Source organism: Anser anser, assembly GCF_964211835.1.
Source record: "Anser anser genome assembly, chromosome: 5".
In the NCBI taxonomy this organism is placed as follows: Eukaryota; Metazoa; Chordata; class Aves; order Anseriformes; family Anatidae; genus Anser; species Anser anser.
This window is the reverse complement of record NC_139725.1, coordinates 31918633-31944394: the sequence shown is the minus strand read 5'-3', so window position 1 is coordinate 31944394 and position 25762 is coordinate 31918633. Positions and strand designations below refer to the sequence as shown.

Below are 25762 nucleotides of genomic sequence, written 5' to 3'. Positions count from 1 at the left end.
GTTATTTCAGAAATACCACTCATACTTCTGCTTGGATAAATTAAACTGAGAATCTAGTTTGTATTCAGTGTTGTACCTTTTCAACAGCTGCTAGAAACAACATTGTCAATTCATTTAAAAACAACTCAGTTATTCTTTTCCTTCATTGTTTAAGTATTAAGTCTTTTAAGTTTTAGTATTCCAGTCTGTTTCTTTAATAGTTGTTCTTCCTCATCCATGCTGATTTTGTTCTGGTGGAGCTTTTAGTGTCAGAAATTTTTGCCATATTTTGCCAGGCTGGTGGAAAATCCCTGAGATTGAAAAGCGATCCTCCAAAATTTATATTCAGTTTATAGCTTGAATTGAGGAAGGCAACACAAATGTATAGCTTATTTTTGGCAGGTTCCTTGAAGGCACAGAACTCCCTCCTCATAGAATTGTTGTCTGGAAACTTCTGTTTTGAGAATTTAGGTATGTGTTTGCTAGTTCCAGGCAGGCACCTTTAGGCAACAGTGGAAGTTGTCAAGCTTCTTGGATTGTTTTTTCCTGTTTGTTTTTATTTGTCTGTGAAGCTGTTTTCCTTTGATATTTTTGTCCCAATTATGGGTGTCCTGTAGAGTTCCTTTTTTGCAAAGCAATGCCATTTGAACCAGTAAGCCTTCCCCATTTTCTAGCTTTGTTGATTCCTAGGACTTCCATCTGATACAGTTCCCCGGGTTAGTCTCTTAATCAGGTGGGGTCAGAAGGATTGATATTTGCTTCTAGTCCTTTGCAGTTATCTTCTTTTAAGCTTGAGACTGTTCAGTTGGTTATTCTTGTTTGCTCACTTTGGGCTTCGTTTGCTGCTCTTCTGTGGTGCTAGGCTCCTGGAAAATACACTTCTCCCTGTAGAGACAGGCTTTCTAAGTATCTGTGGCAACTGCTCTACAATACAGAATAAGGTGAAGGGGACACTAACCCTCATCTTCCATTTACTTTTTTGTCTTTCTTGGACAATGGTGCATTTCTCAGTTGCTTTGAGCTTTCCCCTCCCTGTCCTTCGGGTAGCTTGCTGTGCTTTGCTCCATGGAATTTACAAGCATAGTCTATTTTCTGCTTTCTCTGTTCTGTCCTGGGGCGATCTGTTGGAAAGCTGTGCTGCTATCCTTCCTGTTGAAGGTGTCTGAAGGTGGTGAGTGAGTGGTTGCAAACAATCTGCAGGAATTCTGATGTTGCTAACTGTCTGGAAGAAAATGTGACAAAGTTATGTGTGTAGGAGAGGCTTTTGCGGAAGAGATTGAAGCTGTTGTCGCTGTTGTCATATACATAGGGTATGGACAAGCTGTGCAAAAGCATTGCAAATCCTCCACCAAACGCAAAAACTGTCCTATGTTTTCATCACTTCCTTGGTTTGTACTTGAGACTGTTGCAATAAGTGGTGGCGGTTTCATAGGGGCCAATTTCTGTTAGCTAGAATAAGCTTCTTGTTTGTGATGCATGATAAATCTCCAGCCATTTACAAATAAAACCAAAACCTACATTATTGAACTCTCCCTGTCCTGCTATTGAACTGGAGGAATTGAATTTTCTTTCCCCTTGCTGTGTGAATGTAAATAGCATATCCAATTTTTACCTCTTGCACATAGATTTAAACAATGTTTTCTTCTTGATTTGGAGGGAGACTGGTAACTAGTGTCCTGTATCTGTTTTATGATTTTTGACCTGGTTTGTTGCATGATCTTAGAAATGACTTAGTTCCTCTTTGTTCCTCATGGGTTAAATGTGTGTCATGATTTTTACCTGTTTCATAAATATGGGATTTGACCATAAGAATGAGCAAATTCAAGGGGGGGGGGGGTGAGATTGCTCTCTTAGGACACTGACTAGCTTGCTACATTTGACTTAAGTGGTAAAATTATTTGTGGAGTCTGTTGATCACCACTAAGTGATTGAGCTTCTTAAAGGAAGATCAGTAATCTGAGTTGCTAGCAGCAGGAGGATTTAGCGGGAATTTATTCTCATCACTCCAATTTGACAGATTCCCTGCAAGGAACTGACAACATTGTTGTGGGTAAGGCTGAGAAGGTACATTACCTAGCACTCATCAACGTGTTTTTTTTTTTTAATTTATCACATGAAAAAGACAAATTAAAATATTAAAAGCTAGGATTAAAGTGATGAAATAGAAAATGAAATAGAAATGTCTGCTACCATTCATTATAATTTCCTGCATTCTTGACTTTGTCAAGGTTTGAGGAGAGGTCAGGGTCTTTCCAAAGTTATTTCTACAGTTCTCTGTCAGAGAAACAATCTCAAAGGATGTTAGGAATCTGCACCATTTAAACTTGCTTATCGTGCCAAGTATAGGGGGCGTAGCAGATGAACTAAGCAAAGGACAGGACTTCACAACCCTCACAGATGGGCTGAAGAGTAGTGTTTAACGTTACTTCAGCCTGTGAGGTCGTGAACTTGGTGTGTGGAATTGTGAAATATGTGCATGCCTGATGGAAGACAGTATGTAAACAAGGAGAAGAAATAATGGTGGGAGGTTGTTAAATATATAGGCAAAAAGTTTTATATGGAGATATTTTTTTCTATAGGAAATGGTTGCAATGTTTTTTAACTTGTCCATCAAATCACATAGACTTTTTATTCTTAAGTTAAGAAAAATACTTGAAATTAAAAAGGTTTTATAGCAAACTCTCTAGGCTAATGATAAACTGAGATAAGCTGGTTGCAATGGGTAGAGATGTCTAAACAGTTCTGCAGAAGCTGCTTTCAATTGAGTAAAAATCTATTAAAGGAACCTCAGGGCTGGCACCTGCCTTGCGAGTGGCTCTGAATGCCTGTCCCCTGCACTTCTCAGTGGCTCTCTGTGTCTTGAAATTACTGTAGCTGAGAACAGCGTCCTGGATGCTGGCAGGGACCTTTTTAGTTATGCTATATACTAAAGTCTTTCAGCTGACTTTTCTGAAATCCCAGCTGCATTTTGTATTTATGGTATCTTTAATAAGGCTCTAGCGTAGATATGGTGGAGAAGTTTTAGCTAAAAAATGCTAACCTTGACTTCTCTCAGTAAGGTGCCATAGGTTACTTTGCTTATGCTTTTTCATTCCAGGAAATGCTGCATAAGTATCAGTTGGCTCTACGTGTATCTGATTTGACGTTCTTTTTCATCTAGAAGAGAAAGCCTTGCACCACAGAAGAATTCTTAGAAGTCTTAAAATATTTGCAGTGTTAAAGGAGGTGATATTCAATTCATATTTTTCTGAAGAAAGGTTGAGTTGTCCTTTACATGCCAGGAGTTACTGGAAGCGAAATTAACTGATATGGTGCATGCCAAACCTTAGAGTTATTAAATGTACTGATGTTAGGTTTTGTTTTTTCCCTGTGCAATGTAAAAGCAATGCAGTATATTGTAACACCTCAGTATATTTGGAGGCAAGACACATTATCTTCTGGGAATTATGGTATCATACCTGGCACTGTGCTTTGTTTGAAGGTAAAAACTCTTCAGAAGCACACTGCTCCAAAGCACATTTAAGCCTGAAAGTGTGTTGCCATTTTACTGTGCTACTTCAGGCCGACTCTTGTGCTGAAATTAAAGTAAAACAAAACAAGAAACCCCAAAGCAGATAATTGGCTGGGGTGATGATAATGTGAGCTTGTCCCTTGACCTCAGGGAGGGAAGCCTGCTTAGTCATAGAGCTAGCAGCGCTCAGCCAATGAAGCTGCCAAGTGTGAGCTTTCCTGGAGCATAGTCATGCTGCAGCTTGAACATCTATAACTTCAGCTTAAACTATGGACTATTATTATTATGATGACTTTCAAGATATTTTCCAGCTGTTTCCTATATTGAAATAAATTTTAAAATGTTAATTTTGTGATGTTTTATCAGATAGCACTAAATGTGCTAAATCCTTTTTTTTTCCTTCTTTTTCCAAGAGGAGACTTCTCAGTTAGGATTTGTTTTTGCATGCAATTGGGAGAGCTGGGATTTTTCGCTGTGTTTTGTTCAAAGTACCTTAAATCCCTTTCCTCCCCAGTAATGTCATTTTCACTGTCTTGGGTTCTGTGCTGTTGTAACTTCAGTTCTTCAATGACTACAATCTTCTCAAGTGACAAACAAGGTAACTTCTGTAAGAGGCACACAATATTTTTAGAAGCCTGTTTTTGCAACACGCACATACATATTCCTTTTCCTCTTTTAGGTTATCTCTGAACTTACTTGTTTTTGGTAAACTTTGTTTCTTAATACTTTTGTTACATCTCTTTTCTAGACAAATATAATTCTAAACCAGTCCAAGATAGACTTTGTAATACCTATGGTTTCTGATCTAGTAGTGGAGGATCCACAACAAGTGCAGGTTTGGAGAGCTCTGTAAATGCAACACTTTGAAAGCTGAGAGAGGTCTTGCTAAAGGTGTTTTGAATACTTCTGAATGTGGTTGCAGACCTCAATCACCACTTTTTTGTTTGCCTTGGTTGGTTTTTGTTTGTTTGCTTCATTTTTAAAGGTTAAAAACAAGGATCATTGAAGTTGTTCCCCAGCTTTGGGGTTCTTTCTTTTGAGTGCTGCGTAAGAGTAGCAAATCTGTTTCAGCAGAGATCTAAAGGTTGTGTTAGAGGTTTAAATTTGTTCTAGTGGTAATGTGTTCTGATATACAGAAAACAAATACGTTGTTCTATGATAATTATGTGATTGATCAATACAAAAACCACACAAACATCAGTGGAAGGAAAGCAGGTATGAGGTCTGATTTGGAGAGAAAAATATTTTGTGATGATTTCAAAAAGTAAGATAATATCATAAACCATTATTATTAGTATTACTAAGGTATTGTCATTAAGCTGTTAGCTCTGTTAAATTTCTAGCAGTGCTGCAAAAAGCGAGAGAATAATATTAACATTCTCGAGAGGCATATAGCAACATTTTCACCTCCTATGTTTTCGCTACCAGGGATCAAGTTTCCTGTCGTGGGATATTTTTTTCCTCTCATTGTGACATTTTGATAGAGGATTTCATCAAATAAACTTTTCCTCGTTTTGTGCACTAGTTGCAATTTAATGATGTTTTTTTTTCATCTCATGCGTCCACAATTTCTCCTAGAGTTATTTTTGTCTTGTTGAAAGAGGACTGGTAAATGAGCTGAGAAGTTTTGCTTGAAGAAGGAAGGAACGCCCTGGCTCTGTGATACGGGGTGGCAGAGATCCATGGTTTGTAGCCAGGGCGAAGGGGGAGGGAGCGTGGGGGGGAACAGCTATGTAACAGACTGAGGAAGTGAGTCACATCTCTGTGAAACACAGGCCCATGGTTCCACTAGCACTGAAGCCAAGCCTGGCCTCCAATGTGGAAATTGCGTAAGTTAATTTAAACCCTTTGTCTTTTCCTCCTCATCACACTCCCAACTCCACCCCAGTGTTAAAATCTGCACTGTAGCCATATCCGTTTAGAGGAGACTCAAGTTACAGGACTTTAGCGAGCTGTACACTTCTGTTTTATTATTTTTCTTTTTCTGTAGAGAGATGAAAGGATTTTTTGCAGATTTAAGTGGCGTGTGTATGTGTTAGTCTTCCCTGCTTTGTGTGGACTTGTGAAATTCAAGGGCAGTTTTTTATAAGAAATGGCCTTGTTCTTTCTTGAGAATTTTCTGGTATGTACGCAGTACGAATAGGAAACCTCCTGCCTTTTCATATACAGGAAGAAGGGATTTCTCCTGCAGTCAATCCCTAAATTGCAGATTTTTTTAAAACTACTTGGTGACTCTGGAATGAAATGTACTATTCTAGTAATAGGTATTAGTGAATGTACAGACCTGCTTTCATTTCATCAGTCAAGAAAAATGTTTCTCTTTGTTTTAAATTCCTGAGACTTTATTCTCTGAGACTTAAGGCCTTTTAGTCCATGCCTACAATTGGTGCTTTACTGGAGGTTCTCCCACAGTTGTCTGTGACCAGTTCATCTCAGGTAAGGGAGTCCCTAAACTTTTTCAGGTTTTGCAGAATCCTTGAAGAAGTACATTGCTATAATTGTTCACGCCTGTGCCTCTGAAGCTTGAGAATTATACCCGGTAGTCAAGGGAAACATGATTTTATAGCAAAGCGGATGCAATAAAATGAGAATTTTTTTAATGATCTCTTAAAACCTTTCTGAAGCGTGTGCACAGTGTGACTTGAAGTGGAACATAATGTATATCGAAAAAAGATAGTAATAGAGACCTGCATATTGTTACTTGGGTGTTACTAGTTTAACAATTTTACTAAATTTAAAACTAAATTCCTTAAAAGGCTTTAGGTGTCCTAATAGAAACACTAGTACGTGTATTATATGCATGCATTAGACCTTAATCCCGTAAACGATGATCTTAAAGCCTGAGTTTGTGGCTAGCTTTTTTCCAGGGAACAGAAGGGTGGAATTGTCTTAGGCTCTTTGTTCTGGAAAAAGTTTCTCCTGTTACGTTTTTAGCTTTACAACAACAGATGTTTGATGATTTTCAGGAGCAGTTGTGATAATCTGCCAGAACTACTTTGCCACGCGTGTGACCTGAACAGGAGCAGTTGCTTTCAGCTATTGAAAAAAGCATCTGAGAGGGCAACAGGTTGAGCAGGCCCTGTCTGCAGCGATTGGATGCCTGATGGGCAGTTCTAAATTGGAAAGCAACTGTAATGATTGGGGGCTAGGAAGAAATGATGGGCTGCTGCTGGATTGTTTCCTTCAAAACGCTGAATGTAGCATCTTGCTGTGTGTGCAGCCTTGGCGTGTGTGTGTTTTTAATGTCTTTGGGAAATGTGGCCTGACACATCATTTTTCTCTTTGCTCAGTCATCAGTTTATTTTAATTTATTTTTTTCCTGTGTGATTTTGAGTTCAGATTTTCCTGGCTACAGGAAGACATAGAAATAATTGCCCAGAAGAGAGAGTGTTTAAGAGAAATGAAGAATGAGTTTGAGGGATTAGTCAGAAGTCTGTGTGCAACTGGGAGTTACATTATGTAAATATAATATATCTGTTTTGTAAAACTAGCTTGTCTTACATTTTCTTAGCAGGTCATATCTATTGTTTCTTAGATATATTGCACTGATCTTCATTTCCGTCAGAAACAGGACAGACATGCACATCATTGCTTATTGCATGACTGCTTGTATTCCAGTTGTTTGCTGATGATTCATGCCAATTGCTTCTCTGTTTCAGGACCTGTAACTAAGGGGACCCTGCTGACCTCTGAACCACAAAGAGTGAAAAGAAGTGTGAGAAGCACGCGAAATAAAAGGAAGTGGATGTACTTTCATCTGGACGTCTTTCCTGCCCTTTATTATTAAAACTGAATGGAAAAGACAGACTTACGTGCCTTTTCTCCCCCAACCTCAGGGATGGGTGGATTGTAAATACAGTGTGTGCAGCTGGGAGAATAGACTGAATCATGAATCTTCAGACTCAGCAAAAGTCTTCAACCAAAAGGACTGGGAAACGACTTGCTTATTTTAATGAACAGGATATAGCTGTGTCATCAAAAGAACCACAGCAGCAGCTTAAAGAAGGCCAGTACTATGGTCATGGAGGGAATATACCAGTCTCCCAAACCATGGAGATTCCTCACACGGGAGGATTAACAAGTGCCCCCAACAATGTTGCTTTGATGAACTCTGTTTACAATCAAGATAGGGGAGAATCGATGATGATGTCCCAGCCAGTGACAGCTGTCAAATGGCAGAATTCACTAATGGGAAACCGGTTGCCGGAGAGAGGTGATGCCCACTGGCAGTCTCCACCTGCAATGTGGAACCACAGTATGGTTTTTGGGGGCAACCCAAAAGGACCCCACTCCAATGCTGGTGCCCCAGGGTTCTATGGCCACCCAGAAGCCCTTAAAAGAAATCAAGAGAAAGGAGTGTTTGTGTCACAGCTGGACTTGTATGAAGATGCTGTCCAGCAAATGATGTCCCAGAAGGCTCAGCTGGAACAGCAAGCCCTGGTTAGACAGCAAGCACAAATGAATTCTTTTCATCAGATGCAGAAGCAGCAGCAGCAGAATCAAAGTCTGCCATTGCAGCCTTTCCAACTTGCATTCGGTCACCAAGGCCAGAAGCAAGGTCTTCCTGAATTATTGCATGTCTTTCAAGAAGCCCCAGCTTCTTCCAGTCCGGCATTTACTGCTCAGCAAAAACAGCAAGCTCTTCCCCAACTACAGCTGTTTGAAAATTTCTATCCTCAACAGCAGCAGCAACAGGCTGCTACGCAAGCCTTCAGTCTACAGCAAACTGCTTCCATAGCACAGCCTCATGTGGCAGCTGCAGCACCTCAGCATCACATGATGGCACACCAGTTTCAGCAAACAGAGAGGAACCAGGAACTATTCAAGGCTCTAACAGAGCAGAACCAACAGACAGTGCTACCTCAGACCCAGATTCCCTTTCCAAGAAGGTCACGGAGACTCTCCAAAGAAGGTGTCCTGATGACGTCTGCAGGAGACGTGTTGGCTTCCAAGCAGGCAGAAGAACAATCTAGCAATTTATTTCTCCATCACTGGCACACACATCAGCAAGAGGTCCCATTGCAGCAGCCGCCTGAATCGCTGGCCCACAACAAAAGTAGCTATTCACACCCCAAGAGGATGGATCTGGGGCAGAAGGACGCCCTGGTCAACAGTGAACTGAGTCAGATGGAAACAGAGAGGCAAGCCGTGGCCCAGAACGGTAGAGATGGGGAGAAACAGACAGCAGCAGCTGAAGAAAACACTCCGAGAACTAATGACTTTCAGGGTGTTAGAGGGGGTGTAATCCAGAGTACACGAAGGAGACGGCGTGTTTCTCAAGAAGCCAATTTGCTAACTTTGGCCCAAAAAGCTGTGGAGCTGGCTTCTCTTCAGAACGTCAAGGTAAGATACACATCCTAGCCAATATAGTATGAGGACTGGTTTAGGCAGTAGGGCCGAAATGCAAAGGAATTAATGTACTTAAGCAGGATAGGATGGTATCTTGATTCAGGAAGTTCTGTAGTGCAGCAAGGGCAGCTCTAGAGTTGTGGGATGTAAGTTCAGCTACTGCAACTCACAGGCATGGGAGAATAGCTCTAGTGCAGTGAAACCACCTAAGGGCAGTTTTACTTCACTAGTACCGAATGTGATTTTAGCCCAGGACTTCAAAATTCAGATGTTTTCTGCTTAGGCCTCAAGCTGATCAGGAATTTAGAGCAACAAGCATAAGCAGTTCACTTGTTATCTTTTGACCGTTTTAACATTCTCCTCCTTTTATGTTAAAACTGCTGCTTACCTACTAATTTTTCACTTTTAGAGGCTGAAGTGTTTCTAAATTGTGCTATCTAAAATTATATGCTACTTGCATGTTCAGTATTTCTCTTGCCATGACAAGATGGCAAGGGTCAAAATGAGCACAGTAGAGGCAAGTGATGGGATTATGGAGTTGGTTTTTGCTTGTTTGTTTATGAGGTGTTTTTTGTGGTTTTCTTCAGGTAAGGTTTGGCTAATCTTTCAATGAGTGCCTCTTATGAGAAGTTAAGATGCACTTTTCTTTGGAAGTTCTGTTGCCAGAGAGTGATGAAATATGGGTGGTAGAGCGTGAGCTACTTTTACCTACAGTTTTGCCGCTTCAGTTGCTGCCCAGTCAGACAACAAAGGGAAGGGAATTTTTTTCCTTGTTATTTTTTTTTCCTAGTCTGTCTGTGGCTGTTTTTTCCAGTATTTTCCTTAGAGGGATGTGGTGGTTGAGTAAAAGAACTGGACTAAGAAACAGCGAGACAAGTATCCATAGCCTACTCCATTTCTTTCACAGCAGCCAGTGGCTGTTGATGCAGTCTTCAGTCCATGTTGCTCTAAGTCCAGCTGAACAGGCAGTCCACCAGAAGATCTAATATAAAACTTAGAAGTAGTTAGCAGCGTGAACTATTAATTGCTTCTGTTCCAGCCGTTGCATGTTTATATTGCAGGAAGGCCTACAATTAGCACTGCAGTCTGATCAACACAGTGGCAAGAGAAAGCTAACAGCATCTAGAAGGGCCTGACAGGTGAAAATTACTCATTTGGAGGCATGGCTGCTCGTAGCTTGATTCATAATGTAAAGACCAGAGAAAAGTTTTGTCAGACGCTCGTTTGCTCTTTGCAGTTTTCACAGGCAGCTTGTTTGCTGCCATGATTGCACTAGCCGAAGAACTTCTTATGTTCAGATCTCTTCAGGCTTTCAGGATGAGGTTTTGAAAGAGGTTAAAATTCTTACCCTGTGTCTGATGAACTCTACATCTATTAAGGGGGTTGCATATTACATGAGGGGAAAAAGAAAACTTTTACAGGAGAGTCGTGTCCTTCTCTTACCAGTGTCTTTCTGATACAAACAACCTAGAAGCCTTCCTTAGTATGCGTTATGTGAAGATTATATAAGTAAGCCACAGGATTAAATTATTGATGAAAGAAGATATATTCCTAATTTGAACTAGTTTGAACATTCCAATGTAGGTGCGTGTACCTTATGCAAGAACATTATTTTGAACAGCAGTGTCAATATATACGTGCAGTGTCACAAATGACACTTTGCACCAGAGCTGCCCATCTACTGTGTCTGTCTTTTTCAGGCAAGGTTATTGCTGCCTACAGACTACAGCAAATTCTCCAACCTTAGCTTTACTGTTTCATTTCACATATAACTCTGCTGCATGTGAAAAGGTGGTGTCATTTGTTTTCTTTAATAACAATGGAAAAAAAATCTCGGATCTGGAATGATCTTCTCAGAGATGTCTGGGTTTAAATACTCTTTTGTGAAAAAGAGAGAGAGGTTGTAGACCCTGCCTCTTTTCTCTTCCATGTGGCTTTAGCACGTGTCCCAATTCTAAAGCAGAGGACCAGTTGCCACATGCACAAAACAAAACAGAAAAATAAAATTGCGGAATCTCAGTTCTGAACTCGCCTCCTTCATGAGCAAGCTTCAATTTGACTTCTGAGAGAAGCTGCCTTACTGTTAGCAGGAGTTCCTAAGGCTGGTGTGGTCTCTTGTTTGGTCACAGCAGTGGCCTTGGAACAGTTCTTCCAGCTGTCACGACTGGGTTTTTTCTCTGAAATCTAAATTTTTTAGAGACTACTTGAGGGGTAGAGATGGTCAATAATAAAATGACTGGTGGGTTTCTGTGAATCTACTGGAGGACTCTAGGTCGGTAGTGCATCCTTCAATATTTATGCAGGAGTCTAAATAGAAGTGCAACAAGTTGTGGTTGCTGGAGTTATCCAGCAGCCCTCCTGCCACCAGTTCTGTAACAGAAATGCTGAACTGGCTGAAAATCCCTAGCAGTTCTGCAAATGAAGGTCCTGTCCCTTGTTTGATTCCTTTCTGCCTACCTCTGACCATAATCAAACAGCTGAGAAAACTATTCAGGGGTCTGAAACAAATGGCTTGATCTAAAAATCAGTTGTGTCCCCTCTTAGTAAACAGTAGGTATGTGTGATCTTTCAGTGCTGTGGATCAGAGCATCCTTGAGGCTATCTCAGCTATTGATATTAATTTCCCAGTAGTGCTTTTTCGCTCTCTCTTCTACTGTTCTGGTCTCCTCCTTCCTATTTTCTCTAAAAGCAGTTGTCTCTCCCATCACCAAGGATGAGAGTTCTTTGCTGGTTACCTCCCAGCCTTAGAAATAAAGGGGGCGTAGTTATCCCATCATACTGCCAAAGAAACATGGCATCTTGTGTGTGACTAGCTGCCATAATTTCCTCCTTGCAGTCAGGAAACTAGTTCATGTTTCTTGACCTACAGAGATCTGTGTAGCATGCAGGAAGTATCTGAGGTTTGTATTTTGGTCAGAACTGATGCTCTTTCACATATCCGTATTGCTGTTACTTGTTTGTGCTGTCATTGTTCTGTCAGGTAGCCATAAAGCATTTACTGGAGTGTTTGTGGTAGTGCTAGCTACACGAGGCAAAAACCAGTCACCTGATTACGAACAGCACCTTTCTCTGCAGCAGTCTAAAGAATGTAGTATCAGTACAAGTAGCCACAGACCACTCTTAATTTCAGTGCAAAGCCATCTACTGTAGATGTCACTGCTGGAAGAAAACTCCAGAGCTAACCTAGATAACTAGGCTTTAGTAGTGAGGTGATGATCAGCTTGGGTCTCCCTGATGCATGTAGGGCCATGTGTAGCAGCATGAAGCTGTGTGTGAGCTGCTTCTTCAGGTGTGGACTGGATTATGTGGAAGTAGGCATCTGTTGCCAGCAGGTGATTTTATTTTATTTTTTTTATGTTTAAAAAAATCATCCTTGTTTGCCTCTTTCCTGAAGTACTGAATGGAGGCTACAAAAAACTTGCAAGAGCCACTTACTATCTAGAGGTAGTGGTCTTGAGTGACACATCTGGCAGCATGATGAATGTCCTCCAAATCCAAAATTGGTAATCTCAGGGGAAAAAGTGCAGGTGCGTATCATCATTCTGGAGTGAAGGGCGGTTCTCAAAGCCTGTGAATTCCTTCTGCAGCACAATCTGGGGCAACTGATGCCAAATGTGACTTTTCAGTTCTCGGTTTCATTGTTGTGGAATGGGGGATGATATCTCCAGTCTGCAGAAGCAGTTAAATTTCCAAACTACAGCACTGCTTATGGGATAAACATTTCTGTGCACACTTAGCCTTATTCTAATAAAAGATCTTGCAAGGGGGGAGTCCTCAATCTCCTTGTTATGATTGATTTTATTTGCTTGATCTTGGCACCTAACTTTTTTGAAGGCTTAATGTTTCAGGGTGGACCTGTTTGCTCTGAAAAGCAACAAAAAATACTTGGTCTCTCCGAGAGGCCAGAGCCCTAGCCTCAGGCTCTGGCTGAGGGATCTTGTAACAGTGAAGTTGCACTTCCTTCCATATAAATGTAGTATTGAAGTGAGACTTCAGTTTAGTCCTTTGGTTATCTTTGTTTGTTTGTTTGTGTGCCAACTGGAGCATGTTCTCTTGCTCATCAGTGAAGAAGTTGGCTGACTTGATCTGTAACCACAGTGAAATGACAGGAGAGGTCTGAAACCTTACAACAGAACCTTCTTATGCTATATTTTTATCAGGATTAGATATTCTTAGTGGCACACAATAGATTCTTTTTCAAGACCTGAAGTAAACCTGCAAAATTGCTGAAGCCCATGCTGGAGACCTCTCATCGTACCCGAGAGATAACGTTGCTTTAGTTTCCACAGCGCAGAACTGTTGATGTAAATTCCTCGGTAGGTTGTCACTCACAGAAAATGAGTTTGCATACCTAATTGCATCCAAAGGCGTTCCAAACAGAGTATTAAGTTTGAGAGAAGTTCTGAAACACCAAAAGGAGCATCTTCTACAGCTTCTAGATTGCACTTCACCATAGCTTGAGAAGGCCTTTGCATCCCTGAGGGGGACTGTTTTTGAAAGTTGTCCTTTGACATCCGGCTTCCAAGTGAACTGGCAACTGCTTTGAAGTTGGTCCTAGAGTGGAATGAACATGTGGATAGTCATTTGAAGCAGCAGAAATCACTTGTCTAACAGTACCTGAAGTCATTTGGTGTTCCAGTATGCATGTGCTTGTTCAGTAACTCAGCCTCCTGTCCTATGTCCTTGGAGTTGTTTTCTAGGGTTTGCATGAGTAAAAGAAAGCAAAGACATGGAAGCTGTAATAGCAATGTAAAACGAGCTGGCTTGCAGTTGTGCCTTGCTGATTCTGCTGAGAAGTTGTTCTTCAGGCTTTTTGGACAGAAAACCTCAAAAGCTCCAGTTATAAGAAGGAAAGCTGTTTCTGTCACGTAAATTGGAAGAAAATTGATAAAAATCTAGCTTTTTTTTTTTTTTGCATGAGAGATTTAATTAGCGTTACCATTGTTTGGTCTTTTCTGGAACAGAAGTGTGATATTTGAAATGAATAACCTGCAGCTTACAGTCATTACTAAACCTGAAGAACCTTTGGGGAAGTTATACGGCAGGGCACAATTTCACCTGGAAAATAAAATGTCAAACCATAGGTAGTAAAATGATTCTTATGGATGACAAGTCCAAGTTTTCTACTGGTTGAGACTTTAGGGAACCCTCAACTAATTCTGACAAATTTTGCTAATACTTTTTGTCAAATATTCTTTTTCCTCCAATAACATTTTCTAAAACCCTTTCAGCTTGCAAATTGCATAGAGAGAGTTGATATGCTGTGTGAGAGATCTGATTTGTTTTGCAAGTGCTACAGAACTTTTAAGGAATCTATCTTTCTTCTCAGGAACTGGATACTTCAGAAGAGAAGAAAAGTGTGCTGATAGCAGCTCCAGGACCTACAACCGCTAAAAGCGTTGTGGAATTTGCCAGTTCTTCACCAGCTCCTAAAAAAGCCCGGGAGGACAGCAGTCTTGTGCCTCTTATCATTCCTGTATCTGTGCCAGTGAGAAAAATTGACTTGCAGAACCTCGGAAAGGAAAAGCCTGAGGATGGGAAGCTCCAGAGAGGCCAAACAAATGATCGAGGTCCTTGTGAACGCAAGCCTTCTGTGATAGTCACTCGGAGGCGATCTAACCGTAATACTAACATGGAAACCTCAAATCAGGTATGAGCAGGCAAAGAAACCAAAGAGAGCCAAATCTGTTATATATTAATTATTGCCAGCTCAGTATGAGCTGGCGATTTGCCTTACAGCCCAGAAAGCCAACTGTATCCTGGGCTGCATCAAAAGAAGCGTGAGCAGCAGGGTGAGGAATGTGATTCTCCCCCTCTGCTCTGCTCTTGTGAGACTCCACCTGGAACACTGCATCCAGCTCTGGGGCCCCCAGTGTAAGAAGGACGTGGACCTATTGGGCTGGGTCCAGAGGAGGGCCATCAGGATGCTCAGAGGGCTGGAGCACCCGTCCTGTGAAGACAGGCTGAGAAAGCTGTGGTTGTTCAGCCTGGAGAAGAGAAGGCTCTGAGGAGACCTGCAAGAGAAAGCCTGCAAGAAAGCTGGGGAGGGACTCTGTCAGGGAGTGTAGTGATAGGACAAGGGATAACAGCTTTGAACTAAAAGAGGGTAGATTAAATTAGATATAAAGAAGAAACTCTTCACTCAGGAAGTGGTGAGGCACTGCAAGAGGTTTCCCAGAGAAGTTGTGGATTCCACATCCATGGAAGTGTTTAAGGTCAGGTTGGATTGGGTTTTGAGAAATCTGGTCTAGTTCTTCTATTAAAGTAGTTGGATCTCAAGGCTTGAACTTGGAATGGATGCAGTCTGGGGACCATGGTTTTTGTTTTTCCTTTTTTTTTTTGCATTTCATAATATTGCCATATGTGTCATTTTCATGGACCGTTACTGCTACTACTAGTACAGCCAAGCAATGCCCAACTGCTAAACAGTAAAGAAATTCAGATGTACAATAACACTAGCATAAATACTCTGTCTCTCCTTGAGTAAAGAGTGTTTACTCCATACGTACATTGATAACATCAAATTGTGAGTAGTGTATGTATCTCCATGTGTGAGTAAAATCCAAAGTGGAGATTGATTCACCTGGAATTTTAATCTTGCTGAGGTTCTGAAGATCAGTACTTGAGTGTTTCCTTTCCAGTACAGGGTTTGCGTTCTTCAAACTTCTTTGTCTATTCTGTTTGTCTGTTGAGAAGTACAATAGAACATCCTGATACCATCAGGAAATGGCAGGCATCTAAGGAGGTTTCTGTGCATTTACATGCTTGACCATCTAAAATAATGCTGTTATGTATTCTTCTGTTCTCTAATCACTACCTGGTGTCATCCTGCATCTGTATCAGAGTTCTGCTGAACTTATATGTCCCTTTTCCTAGCTACCGTGAGGTCATTATCATCTTTCCAAACAAAGGTTGGACCAGACGCATGTGATTCCTAAGCACTCAGAGGTAGCATTGCTACCTAATAGTTCATGTAGTATAGTAAAAAAAATAATTGTGTGTTCCATTCCCCATCATCTTCCTCCTGCTTTCCCTTTGTGCTAGTTGTTGAGACCTGTCCTCTCCCCAGCTACCCTGTCTAGATTTTGACCTGCCATGAAAGAATGTTGTCATATCACGGAAATTCTTCAACTGACCTGAAGTTTTAAAATGAAATTAAATGTGTAACTTTTTTTTCTAACAGCATGAAGATGCTGTCCCAAAGGATGAAGCAGAGGGTTTTCCCCGGAAACCAAAGCAGCGCCCAAGACCTGAGCCACTCTTCATACCACCAAAAGCTGGCACCTTTATTGCACCACCTGTTTATTCTAACATTACTCCGTATCAGAGCCACTTACGGTCACCTGTCCGTCTGGCAGATCATCCTTCAGATAGGAACTTCGAGCTACCTCCTTACACTCCTCCACCGATTCTTAGCCCAGTGAGAGAAGGATCTGGGCTATATTTTAATGCTATCCTCTCTTCAAGCGGTCATTCAGTTCCACCTCCAATGACTCCTAAAAGCGCTCACAGAACTCTGCTTAGATCAAGTAAGTTCCACTTTTTCCTTCCCTTTTTTGCTAATTTATGATAAGGAACTATGGAGCAATAGGAGGAAAATCATGACTTTCAGAGATGTGGGTATGTGGAACTGGGATTTCTTGCTGGTGAAGTCTGGGCGGCTAGGATGGAGGAATTGCAGTGTTCTTTCCATCTGGCCATGCATGTTACGATGTGTTCACAAGTAATCTCTGACACCCCCTACTGACATTATCAGGAATGGAAAAGTCAGTTCCTCTTCTATAATAGACCGTCATTATGTTGACCAGATATATTGTTATTACTAAGATGTAGATGTTGACTAGAAGCTGAGTTCTTGGACATCTTAAACTCCTTTAGCATATGGGTACCTGTTTTAAGAGGTGGATACCTCGGATAGATTTACAAGCTGTGTGAAGAATATATCTCAAATGTGAAGATGATCAATCTGAGCAGTTCTTTCTTTGCCTTGCAGATAGTTCAGAAGTTACCCCTCCTGTTCTCACAGTAGTGGGAGAAGCCACGCCGGTCAGCATTGAACCGTAAGTACCCAACAGAGTCTTAGCTTGGTAGTAAACCTGCTTCTCTTCCTGCTGCTAAACCTTCAAGCTGCTTTCTGTACAGTTTAATATCTCTTAGAAACATTAAAAGTATTCCTATTAGTGACTCAGAATATAAATTGTCTTATTTAAAATGACTCTGTGCGATAAATGACACTCGTTTGGGCAAGTGCACCTTTTAATTCTGGTGATTTTACCTACTTTCTGTTACTACGGATCTGTCTTTGGGCTGAAATAGCATTGGTTATCTAAAGGTGAGTGTCTTGTGTTGTTGTATAGGAACACTCCTTTGTATGCTACTTGTTTTAGAGTGAGAAAAATAATACTCCTGTAGAGGAAGGCCAAAACAGAGTGTGGACAAATGTAGTTAGATTTCATATGCACTGGTCAGGTTGCAGGTTATCCATGTGGTGTGTTAGCTTCAGTGCAACTGTGAACGTGGCTTTGCTCCCTTGTGAGCTGACGCAGACTGAAAGCACTGTAGCCACTTGCATGCAGCATGTAGCCTGAACTAATAAGCCTAATTAAACTTTTTAGTTGGTTGTGTGCAGGGAAAGCTCAGACATATGAGGACCCAGCAGCACTAGAGAACACAATTTGGAGACACTGAAGCTGGAGTTAGGAGCTTAGGTTTGGTGCCGGTCTTGCTAAACCTGTCAGGAAAAGCAGTGTAGCAAGTGTCCCTGCACAGCCTTTGTAAACCCTCTGGGAAGGTTATCAGCCACAGTTAAGGGCTGTAGAACTACAGCAAAGTAGTTCCAATTCAGTGTTACGTCTATATTAATGAACTCTTGCAAAATCTATTCATGGAGATGCATGGCATGACAACACCCATGTGGCTCTGCATTCCTGACTCTCTGCAGCCAGGAAGGAATCTCAGCTCTAACTCTGCAGCATATCCTGTTAACATTTGAAATATTTAATTCACAGTCCCCAAATAAATAACAGGCCTCTTTTACTTTTCTTCCCAAATTGCCATGTTTAAAGATTAACTGGAGCATTTGCTGTAAATTTATAGGACTTCCTCCCCTTCCCCCATTCTGCCTTCTTGTTTGATGTTAAGGTTTTGTACACTTTTGGCAACAGACAGCCCTGAACCAACTGAAAACTACTGCAGTTGTGAATGAACCAAGATTATTCTTGTCACCTTTGCAGATTCCTTCCAGGACCAGTCTCTGGTTCCATGACAATCCAGTTATAAATCACTGTTTTTCTGCTCCTGTATCCTCTATTGCACCAGCACTTGTTCAAGCCCATTCATGGAAATAAAGAAGCCCATTTGTTAGTTTTAACCTGTCTTTGACAATGGTTTAATTTGTCTTTTTGTTGTTCGTTCATTTCACATAGTTCCAGGTGAGCCTCTTCTTGAACAGATCTTTTTTTCATACCAGGTCTTGATCTTTGAACTCTGCATGGTGCAATTGACTTCGGTTGTTGTGTCTGTTGGTTTAAATTACTGAAGTCAATGGCGTAATGTTTGCTAAAGACTCAGTCATTGATGAGAATTTTCAAATATGTCACTAGAAAATTCCAACTATGGTGACTTAGTAATGAAGGTTCATTTTCTGTTGCCAAAAGGGGGTTATGTGCAAAGAGCCATCCATCTTGCTATCATCTTAGGCTTACTGAACAGATGCTTGTGCAGGTTAGTTAACTTTGGATTTTAACCAAGATGAATTAAGACTATTGACATTCTGTGTTGTCAGAGTAATTAGTTTGCTGCTTTAATGCTAATTGGTGCAACACTGTTGTGGTCTGTTATGTGGGCATATCTTCTATCAACAAAAGATGGCAGGAAACACATTTTTTATTATTTTTTTTTTTTAGAAAAGAAATATTTAATTTGATCCATTAGTTTGTATTCTTGACTTTGTCAGAAATTGACTATAAGTTGTGATTGCCGTATATTGTGTTCTTAATTGCTTGTTCTTTGCCAGACCTTCTGCTAATGCTTCTCAAAAGGTCATTGCATTGCAGAGATTCAGAATAGGAAATGTGCTAATGAAGCTTAATTCTTCTATTTGTGAAGTAGCTTAATAGGCAGCTAGTGTCACAGATCTGTGTTTCACAGGTCTTGAGTTCAGTTGCTTTCAAGCCTCAGTCACTTCTCAGCTAGCCAGCCGCAAGTACTGCTGTGGTGCATCGTCTGGGAGTTGCCTTCCCAGTTCACAGCCTCAGTTCTGGATGTTGCCACACTTAACCATACCACAGGGCACCCCAGGAGCACTGTCAGTGCTTACAGGAAAGCTTTTGCCATGCTGAAATCTGGGCTTCCTTGTTAAAGGAATCCTGAAATAACTTAGCTTGAATGGACCTTGGGAGGTCATCTGGTCCAAGCCCTTGTTTGGAGCGAGACAAATTAGATCAGGTTACTTGGTAACTGATGAGCTCTTGCAATGAAAATCTGTTTTTATTTGGACATTGCAAGTGCCAGGTCTAACTCTTAGGCTCTTCCAGCCTAGGGCTACCATATTGGAAGTTTAGTTTGAAGATAAAAGGCAATTGCTGAGGTATCTCTTCAAGCCCACGTTCTTTTTTTCCAATTCGTCCAGCTACCTCCCTCCGTCTCACAAGTGAGGACAGAGGAGTCTGTCTTGGGACATAAAACCTCCCATATTTCCCCAAACATTAACAGCCTTTGTATCTGTTTCCAGTTGACAGCAAAGTGTCCGTTGCTGTCAGTCATGCCTTCTGGGGGGGGCACCGCCCAGAACCACCACCATGAAACTGCATGCTGTAAACGATAGGTGAGACTAATTGCAGTGAGCAGCAGACTCCACACTAACATCATTCTGCAGTCCCTCACAGTGCTGAAATGAGAATCTGCAAGCGTTTTTAGTTTTGCTTTGTATTTTTTTTAGCAAGGGCTTCTCAGTCTTGCATGAAATCTCTTGTTTTCTATTTTGCTGTTGTGCTATATCTGCCTAACAAGATAGTCAATATCATGCTATTTCTGTCCAACAAGATAATCAAGAAAGGTGAAGGAAGAAGTGGAAAACTATGGAGTGTTACAGGTTTAATAGACTTTTGTACCTGTGAAACGCTCACAACAAAACTGAGTTCTTCCTGGGGTTCTTCATTCTCCGTGCCCCTTCCACTTTTAGTATGTTTGAAATCAAATAACTTTTGAGAAGCAGTGTTTATTTATTGTGTTGAGTCTGTTTTCTGAGACATCCTGAAACAGTTAAAACCATTGGCATCAGAGGGAGGACATTTTCAACTGTCTTAGTTCTCCCGAGCCCATACTATGCCATGAGACGTATAACGTCCCTATCACTTTACCTTTGATACAAACTGGAGATAATGTTTTGGGGAAAATGACAGACAGTATATGGTGGCCTGTCTAAAGCTCTCATGCTACATTTGCCATGACTGAATGTCATCTCCTCATCACCTACTGGAAGGAAGTTTTTTAAGCAGTTATTAGATCCTTATTTAAATACGATTCCAAGCATTGTTGATCGATAAGACAATGGAAACTGGTAAAGGCCGTAAAACCTCTCACCTTTCGAGTCATACCGGTTAATGTAACCGACAACACCTGAAAGCTGTTCTTGTTATTATATGCCACAGCCTGCTGCATTTCAGTTTCTTCATAATTGTTGCTTTTAGCAGACATGAAGGATGTCTGGATATTGTAGAGGTTGCCTGACCATGACTTGTTACTTTTTCTGCAGGCGTATAAATGTAGGAACTCGCTTCCAAGCAGAAATCCCATCGCTCCAAGATAGATCTCTGGCAGCAGTTGATGAACATAAAGCAGAGCTGGTGTGGCAGCCATGGGGTGACCTGGAAACCAACAAAGTCACCCAAGAGAATGGTAAGAATGTGGAAGGCTGGTCAGTAGGACTGAATGCCACAGCTTTAGTGGGGGTAACCATGCATCTACTACAGGCATAATTTAAAATGTCTTAGAGCTGCAGGTCACGTGGCATATTTAAATAGTATTGAATACTCCATATTTAGATGGAGTAAAACTTAGTTTTGGGGGTTGTGTGTGGCGGCAGGGAGGTTAATAGGATTTTTTTAGATAAAAGAGGGCCTGGTCAGGCAAGGAGGGAGCAGCCTTGAGCTCAGTGAGGCTTCCTTGTCTCTGTTAACATTTGAATGCCACATGCAGTCAAGTTCTATATTTTCAAGAGATGTTCTAAACATGATAATATTTGGAAAAATCAAGCTGTAGATGGAAGTCAGGATGAGGAAACAGGAGCTGTAGCAGCTAGCAGCAAATTGAGGAGCTGTCTGCTGTTGGTGCGCATAGGCTGTGGCATGTACAAATGCTTCTTTTGCTGAAGCAAAGAGGAAGTGGGCAGGCCTGGAAGAAATCCTTCTGAGTAAAGAGAAAAAAGGGTGTTATGAAATGGAAACTTTGTAAAGATCATAAGCTAATAGAGGGGGGATTCAGGAAATCTCTGAGGTGAATGGAGATGGGAAGACATTCCAGGAGGGAAAAGAGGAGATTAGCAAGAAACTCCATGTGTAAATAGTGCTGGATGCAGCACTGTGCTATGTGACCTTGTAGTCTAATAAATTCTAGTGTCCAAATTTGACCCAGATACATTTGCAGTGACATTCAGCATGTCAGTTTTAGCATCTGTTATGTCTAATTCTGCTTCAGAAGGGCTAGTTAATCATGTGAATCCTATAGGAAACTGCATTTTAATATTCTAATCCGAATATGTTTGGTATCTCTGTGGAAATAGTGGAAAACCTGCTAGCTGCTGCCTGTTCGAGCATTTTTCCTGGGGCTGGAACCAACCAGGAGCTGGCGCTGCATTTCTTACATGAAGCGAAGGGAAGCATTCTGGTGAGTGTTCCCAGCTTTTCGCTTTGATGTTAATGAAAGATTTTACTGAAGGCCAGATAGCCTGTTATTTGATGAAAGGAAAGCCTTGCAAACTCCTTCCTATGCATCTAGCTCACACTGTTTAGTGTCCTTTGGAGATGTTGCCGTCCATAAAGTCCTCTGCCGGGTGTGCTCTGCCATGCTGACTCCTTGTGCGTATTTCAAACTTTGACGTAGTTGGCTTTTTAAAAATAAGAGGCTGGGGCTGAAGCTGAGACTTAAAATGTAGTGTTTTGCTCCTCTTACTTTTGACAAATCCATATAAGTTCTCTGTGCATGTCCATAAAGTGGCTGTGCTCACTAATTCTGTACCAGTGTTGTAAGATAAAGGGCGTTAATAACTGTGTGTCTTGACACTCCTGGGAGGTACTATCAAAGAACAGAGCATAGCACTCAGCACAGGATCATCAGCCTTTTAGAGTTCTGTGATTGACTTAACCTGGCATAAATCAGTGCCGTGGTCAGACGGTGTAGCCCACCCTTTTGCTTGGCTGCTTATTGGTCATCCCCTGTACTGTGCCAGCGCTGGCATTTGTGTACTCAGGTCAGTACTCTGTACTGACCTGTGTTGTAAAAGAGGAAGAAATTAAAAACGGTTTTTCCTATGTTAGTTTTCTTCCGGATAGGTTCACAGAACCAGCCCTCCATTGTGAGTGCTGTCGCTGACCTTAGGGAGGAGAAGGGCTGCCCCTTGCAGCCAGAGCTCATGGCTGAGGTGGTTTAAACTGCTTGCGGTGGAACCGTGGCTCCGTTCTTTTCTTCTGCTAACTTTGGAAGTAGTTGCAGTTTAAAAGCAGGGTAAAAAGCAGATTGAGAAGATTTTTTTGTGTGTGTGTGTAGAATCTATCAGTCACATTACAACTGTGTTTTGTTTCGAAATACTGAATTAAGATCAAAATGACTTGGATATTTGACAGACGTCATTTAGGGCAGGGTTTTTGGATGAAAATATGTAACTTAGACTTTCAGTAAAGGAGCGGAAACTGCTGCATGGTCTCTCTCTATGGAATTAACTCTCTCCCATCACCCTGGTGATGGGGTTGGAAAGTGTCAATTCAGAGTTGTGAAGAGGTGCTGAGAGGCTTACCACTTGCCAGGGATAGCCAAAACTTAGTGGACAGTCAAGAATGTGATTTTAAAGTTGTATCCCATTCCACATCCCGGGTGTTAATTGTGCTATGGGAAAGAGCTTCTTTTCAGTTAGCTTACTAGAAAGGAGGGGATTAACAATCACCTGATCTTTGCTTTCAATACACCAAATATTAATTTATTTGTGTTTATTTTAGGGAGCTTTGACCAAGCTGCTATTGAAGAGGCCAGTACGATCACCTACCCATCCTCTGGCAGATTATCACTACACAGGTTTGCTAACCTGATTAACTTTATGCTGCTTGTCTGACATATGGGAATTCTTTCATCATTTTCTGTTCTTCTAGGGAACTCTGTAACACTACAATAAGAGTTAAAGGCCACACTTCTCTCTGGTAAATCAGATGATGGCTTGCCAGGAATTTTGCCTATGCAAAACGTGACACTTATAACACAATATAAGAAACTGCATCTCTCAGAATATGCATATGTGTATTCTGGTTTCCTTTATTGGGATAAAGGAATCTGATCCCTTGTACTAAGCCAGAAAAAATGCAGAAAGACAGCTAGTAGATAAAAGAAAGACTGGTAGCCTCAGAACCACAGACTCTCTGCCACGGATTTCTAGGTGGTGGAGTTAAGAGGGGTTCTGTGGGAAGAGTTTTCAAGCTTGCTGAATAACACTAAGAGATGAAGAGCTTGGCCAACTGTTGATGGACATTATTTCTGCAAAATGTAAATGCTGTAGACTGACTTTGTAGTGTTGTTCCTAATTAGGAAATATTAAGCTGTATGGCACTAGCTAACTTCAATGATCTAGAGTGACCCTAGTCACCCGAGAGACCTGATGCAAGGTAGTAGAGTGACATCTAATAGCAGCTGCCATAAAGCATAGAAATTGCATTTCTTTATTATTACACACTACTACTATAATGCTGTTGCTTGGGTAGTATCTATAAGATAGGAGAAGATTCTGGAATGTTTTTATTATTATACACAAGGGCACTAGAATAGTAAGCATATTTGGGACGTAATAGATCTTCAGGTACAGTTTGGTGTTACACCTGATCTAGTATTATTGTGGATTGCTGCTGAAAAAGAAGATTCTGTTCTCCTGCCCTAACACTTTCCTTTTATCAAATCTGATGACTGGGCCACCAAAAAATGCCCGTTAAGTTTACTGTTTTGTTGGAACACATTTTAGCTCTTCTAATCAGCTGGTTTTAGCAAGCTGAATTGAGTTAACGTGTGGCGATGAGTACTAGTACATCTAACGAAGGAAGGAATGAGAGCAGGGCCAAAGTGGAGCAGTAAGGAACAGGTTAACAGCAGCCTGCAGTTATGCAGGATTAGGTATACAGTGAGACTGTACCCTTGTATGTGTGCATTGGTTTTATTTAACAGGAACTTGAGGGAAAAGTACATAAAAGAGTTAACATTTGGAATCGCAAGGGCTTCAGTTATAACTTTTTTTTTATCTACAGGATCAGACAATTGGAAAGTTGCTGAAAAGAAACTTTTCAACAAAGGCATTGCAATCTACAAGAAAGACTTTTTCTTGGTCCAAAAGCTTGTAAGTTACTTTTTTATGCTTTTTTTTTTGATGTCAGTGGTATGTTCTTATGTTCAAATGTTTAATACAGGAAGTTCAAACTTGATTTTTCTCAAACATCAGTATTAAGCATTGAGACCTGCACTCAGAAGATTTTAGAGAAATTTTATCCAGCAAAGCATAAAATCTCACAAGAAATAGCCAGAACAATAGTATTTGTTTTGCTGTTGTTGTTTACTCAGCCCTTGTACTTACTGCATTACTTCCATTAGTCCATGCAGTGCAGATATCACTTCCACAGGGCATATTTATAGAGTGCTGGTAATGTTCCAGGACGGCTTAAATGGCTTGCTTATAAAACTAAATAGAAACACATCCTTGTTGCTGATGAAAAGAACCAAAGAAGGATATGTGAATGATGCATCCTTTTGTTCCCAGTTTTCTGTGACAATGATAGTAAAAGCAACCACTCCTGTTTATTTTCATGAGGCATGCCACTTCAGTGGGAGAAAAGCACTTGAGGGAGTTAGAGTGCAGAATTGGGAATTGCATGTATATTTCCTCTGAATAAATAACCAAAATGCATTTAAGTTGCAAAAGCACAGAAAGAATATACTCCCAAACTTAAAAAATAAAAATAAAATCACTGATAGAGAATATATAGATGGCCATAGATCTGTCTGTACTGATAGTTTTCTGTCACCATACGTGCATGAAATGCATGTGGCCAAAATGGGAAAGTGCTGCAAACCTTCCTTTCCATTTTTGGAACGGTATTCTGCTCTGCTCTTCTCTAAGTGCTGCTGTAAAATAAAGCTCCCCCATGAAACTGAAAAGCTGCTCTCAAGCCTGACAGCTCAATTGGAATGTTTCAGAGGCTAAAAGGTGCATTAAGCTTACAAAGTGCCAGGTTCTGTCACCTTTACATTGACCAGCTTTTCTTTGGGAATTTGGTCCTGTAGTTATCAAAGTGAGTAACAGTGGCAGTAGGGGATGGGCTGTGGGATGGGGCACACAGGAGAAGATAACATGGAAAAGAAGGCTTTAACAGCAGTTGTAGTGGAGTAGAAGCTTCTGGGGGAAAAAAATACAAAGTGTATTTACTGCACCTTTATTATTCATAAACCTTTTTTAAAATCAATTAATCCATTGGATGTATTTTTTTTAAACACCAGATAAAAACCAAGACAGTGGCTCAGTGTGTAGAATTCTACTACACGTATAAGAAGCAAGTGAAAATTGGTCGGAATGGGACCTTAATCTTTGGGGACATTGATGGTGCTAATGAAAAATCTGTGAGAGATGAAGCTGAAGTTGACATCAAGGTAATTTCCTAAATATATCTCTTCTCTTGAGCT

At 40.9% G+C, this 25762-nt stretch overlaps 1 protein-coding gene across 11 annotated transcripts in view; it reads left to right on the top strand.

Annotated features, from left to right (window-relative positions):
• MIDEAS (mitotic deacetylase associated SANT domain protein) overlaps positions 1 to 25762 on the top strand; it is a 79686-nt gene that overhangs the window by 40608 nt on the left and 13316 nt on the right. For 8 of the 11 annotated variants that reach the window (XM_083839279.1, XM_083839269.1, XM_083839275.1 and 5 more), the window contains 9 exons: positions 7150 to 8833; positions 14169 to 14489; positions 16023 to 16368; positions 16833 to 16899; positions 20595 to 20737; positions 21621 to 21724; positions 23050 to 23125; positions 24337 to 24425; positions 25580 to 25729. In XM_083839279.1, the coding sequence (XP_083695405.1) occupies positions 7379 to 8833; positions 14169 to 14489; positions 16023 to 16368; positions 16833 to 16899; positions 20595 to 20737; positions 21621 to 21724; positions 23050 to 23125; positions 24337 to 24425; positions 25580 to 25729 (2751 nt within the window). In that variant the 5' untranslated portion in view covers positions 7150 to 7378. Of the gene's footprint in view, positions 1 to 5209; positions 5320 to 5353; positions 5927 to 7149; positions 8834 to 14168; positions 14490 to 16022; positions 16369 to 16832; positions 16900 to 20594; positions 20738 to 21620; positions 21725 to 23049; positions 23126 to 24336; positions 24426 to 25579; positions 25730 to 25762 lie in introns of those variants that run through there. The other 3 variants (XM_083839272.1, XM_083839270.1, XM_083839271.1) reach the window with 3 other exon arrangements.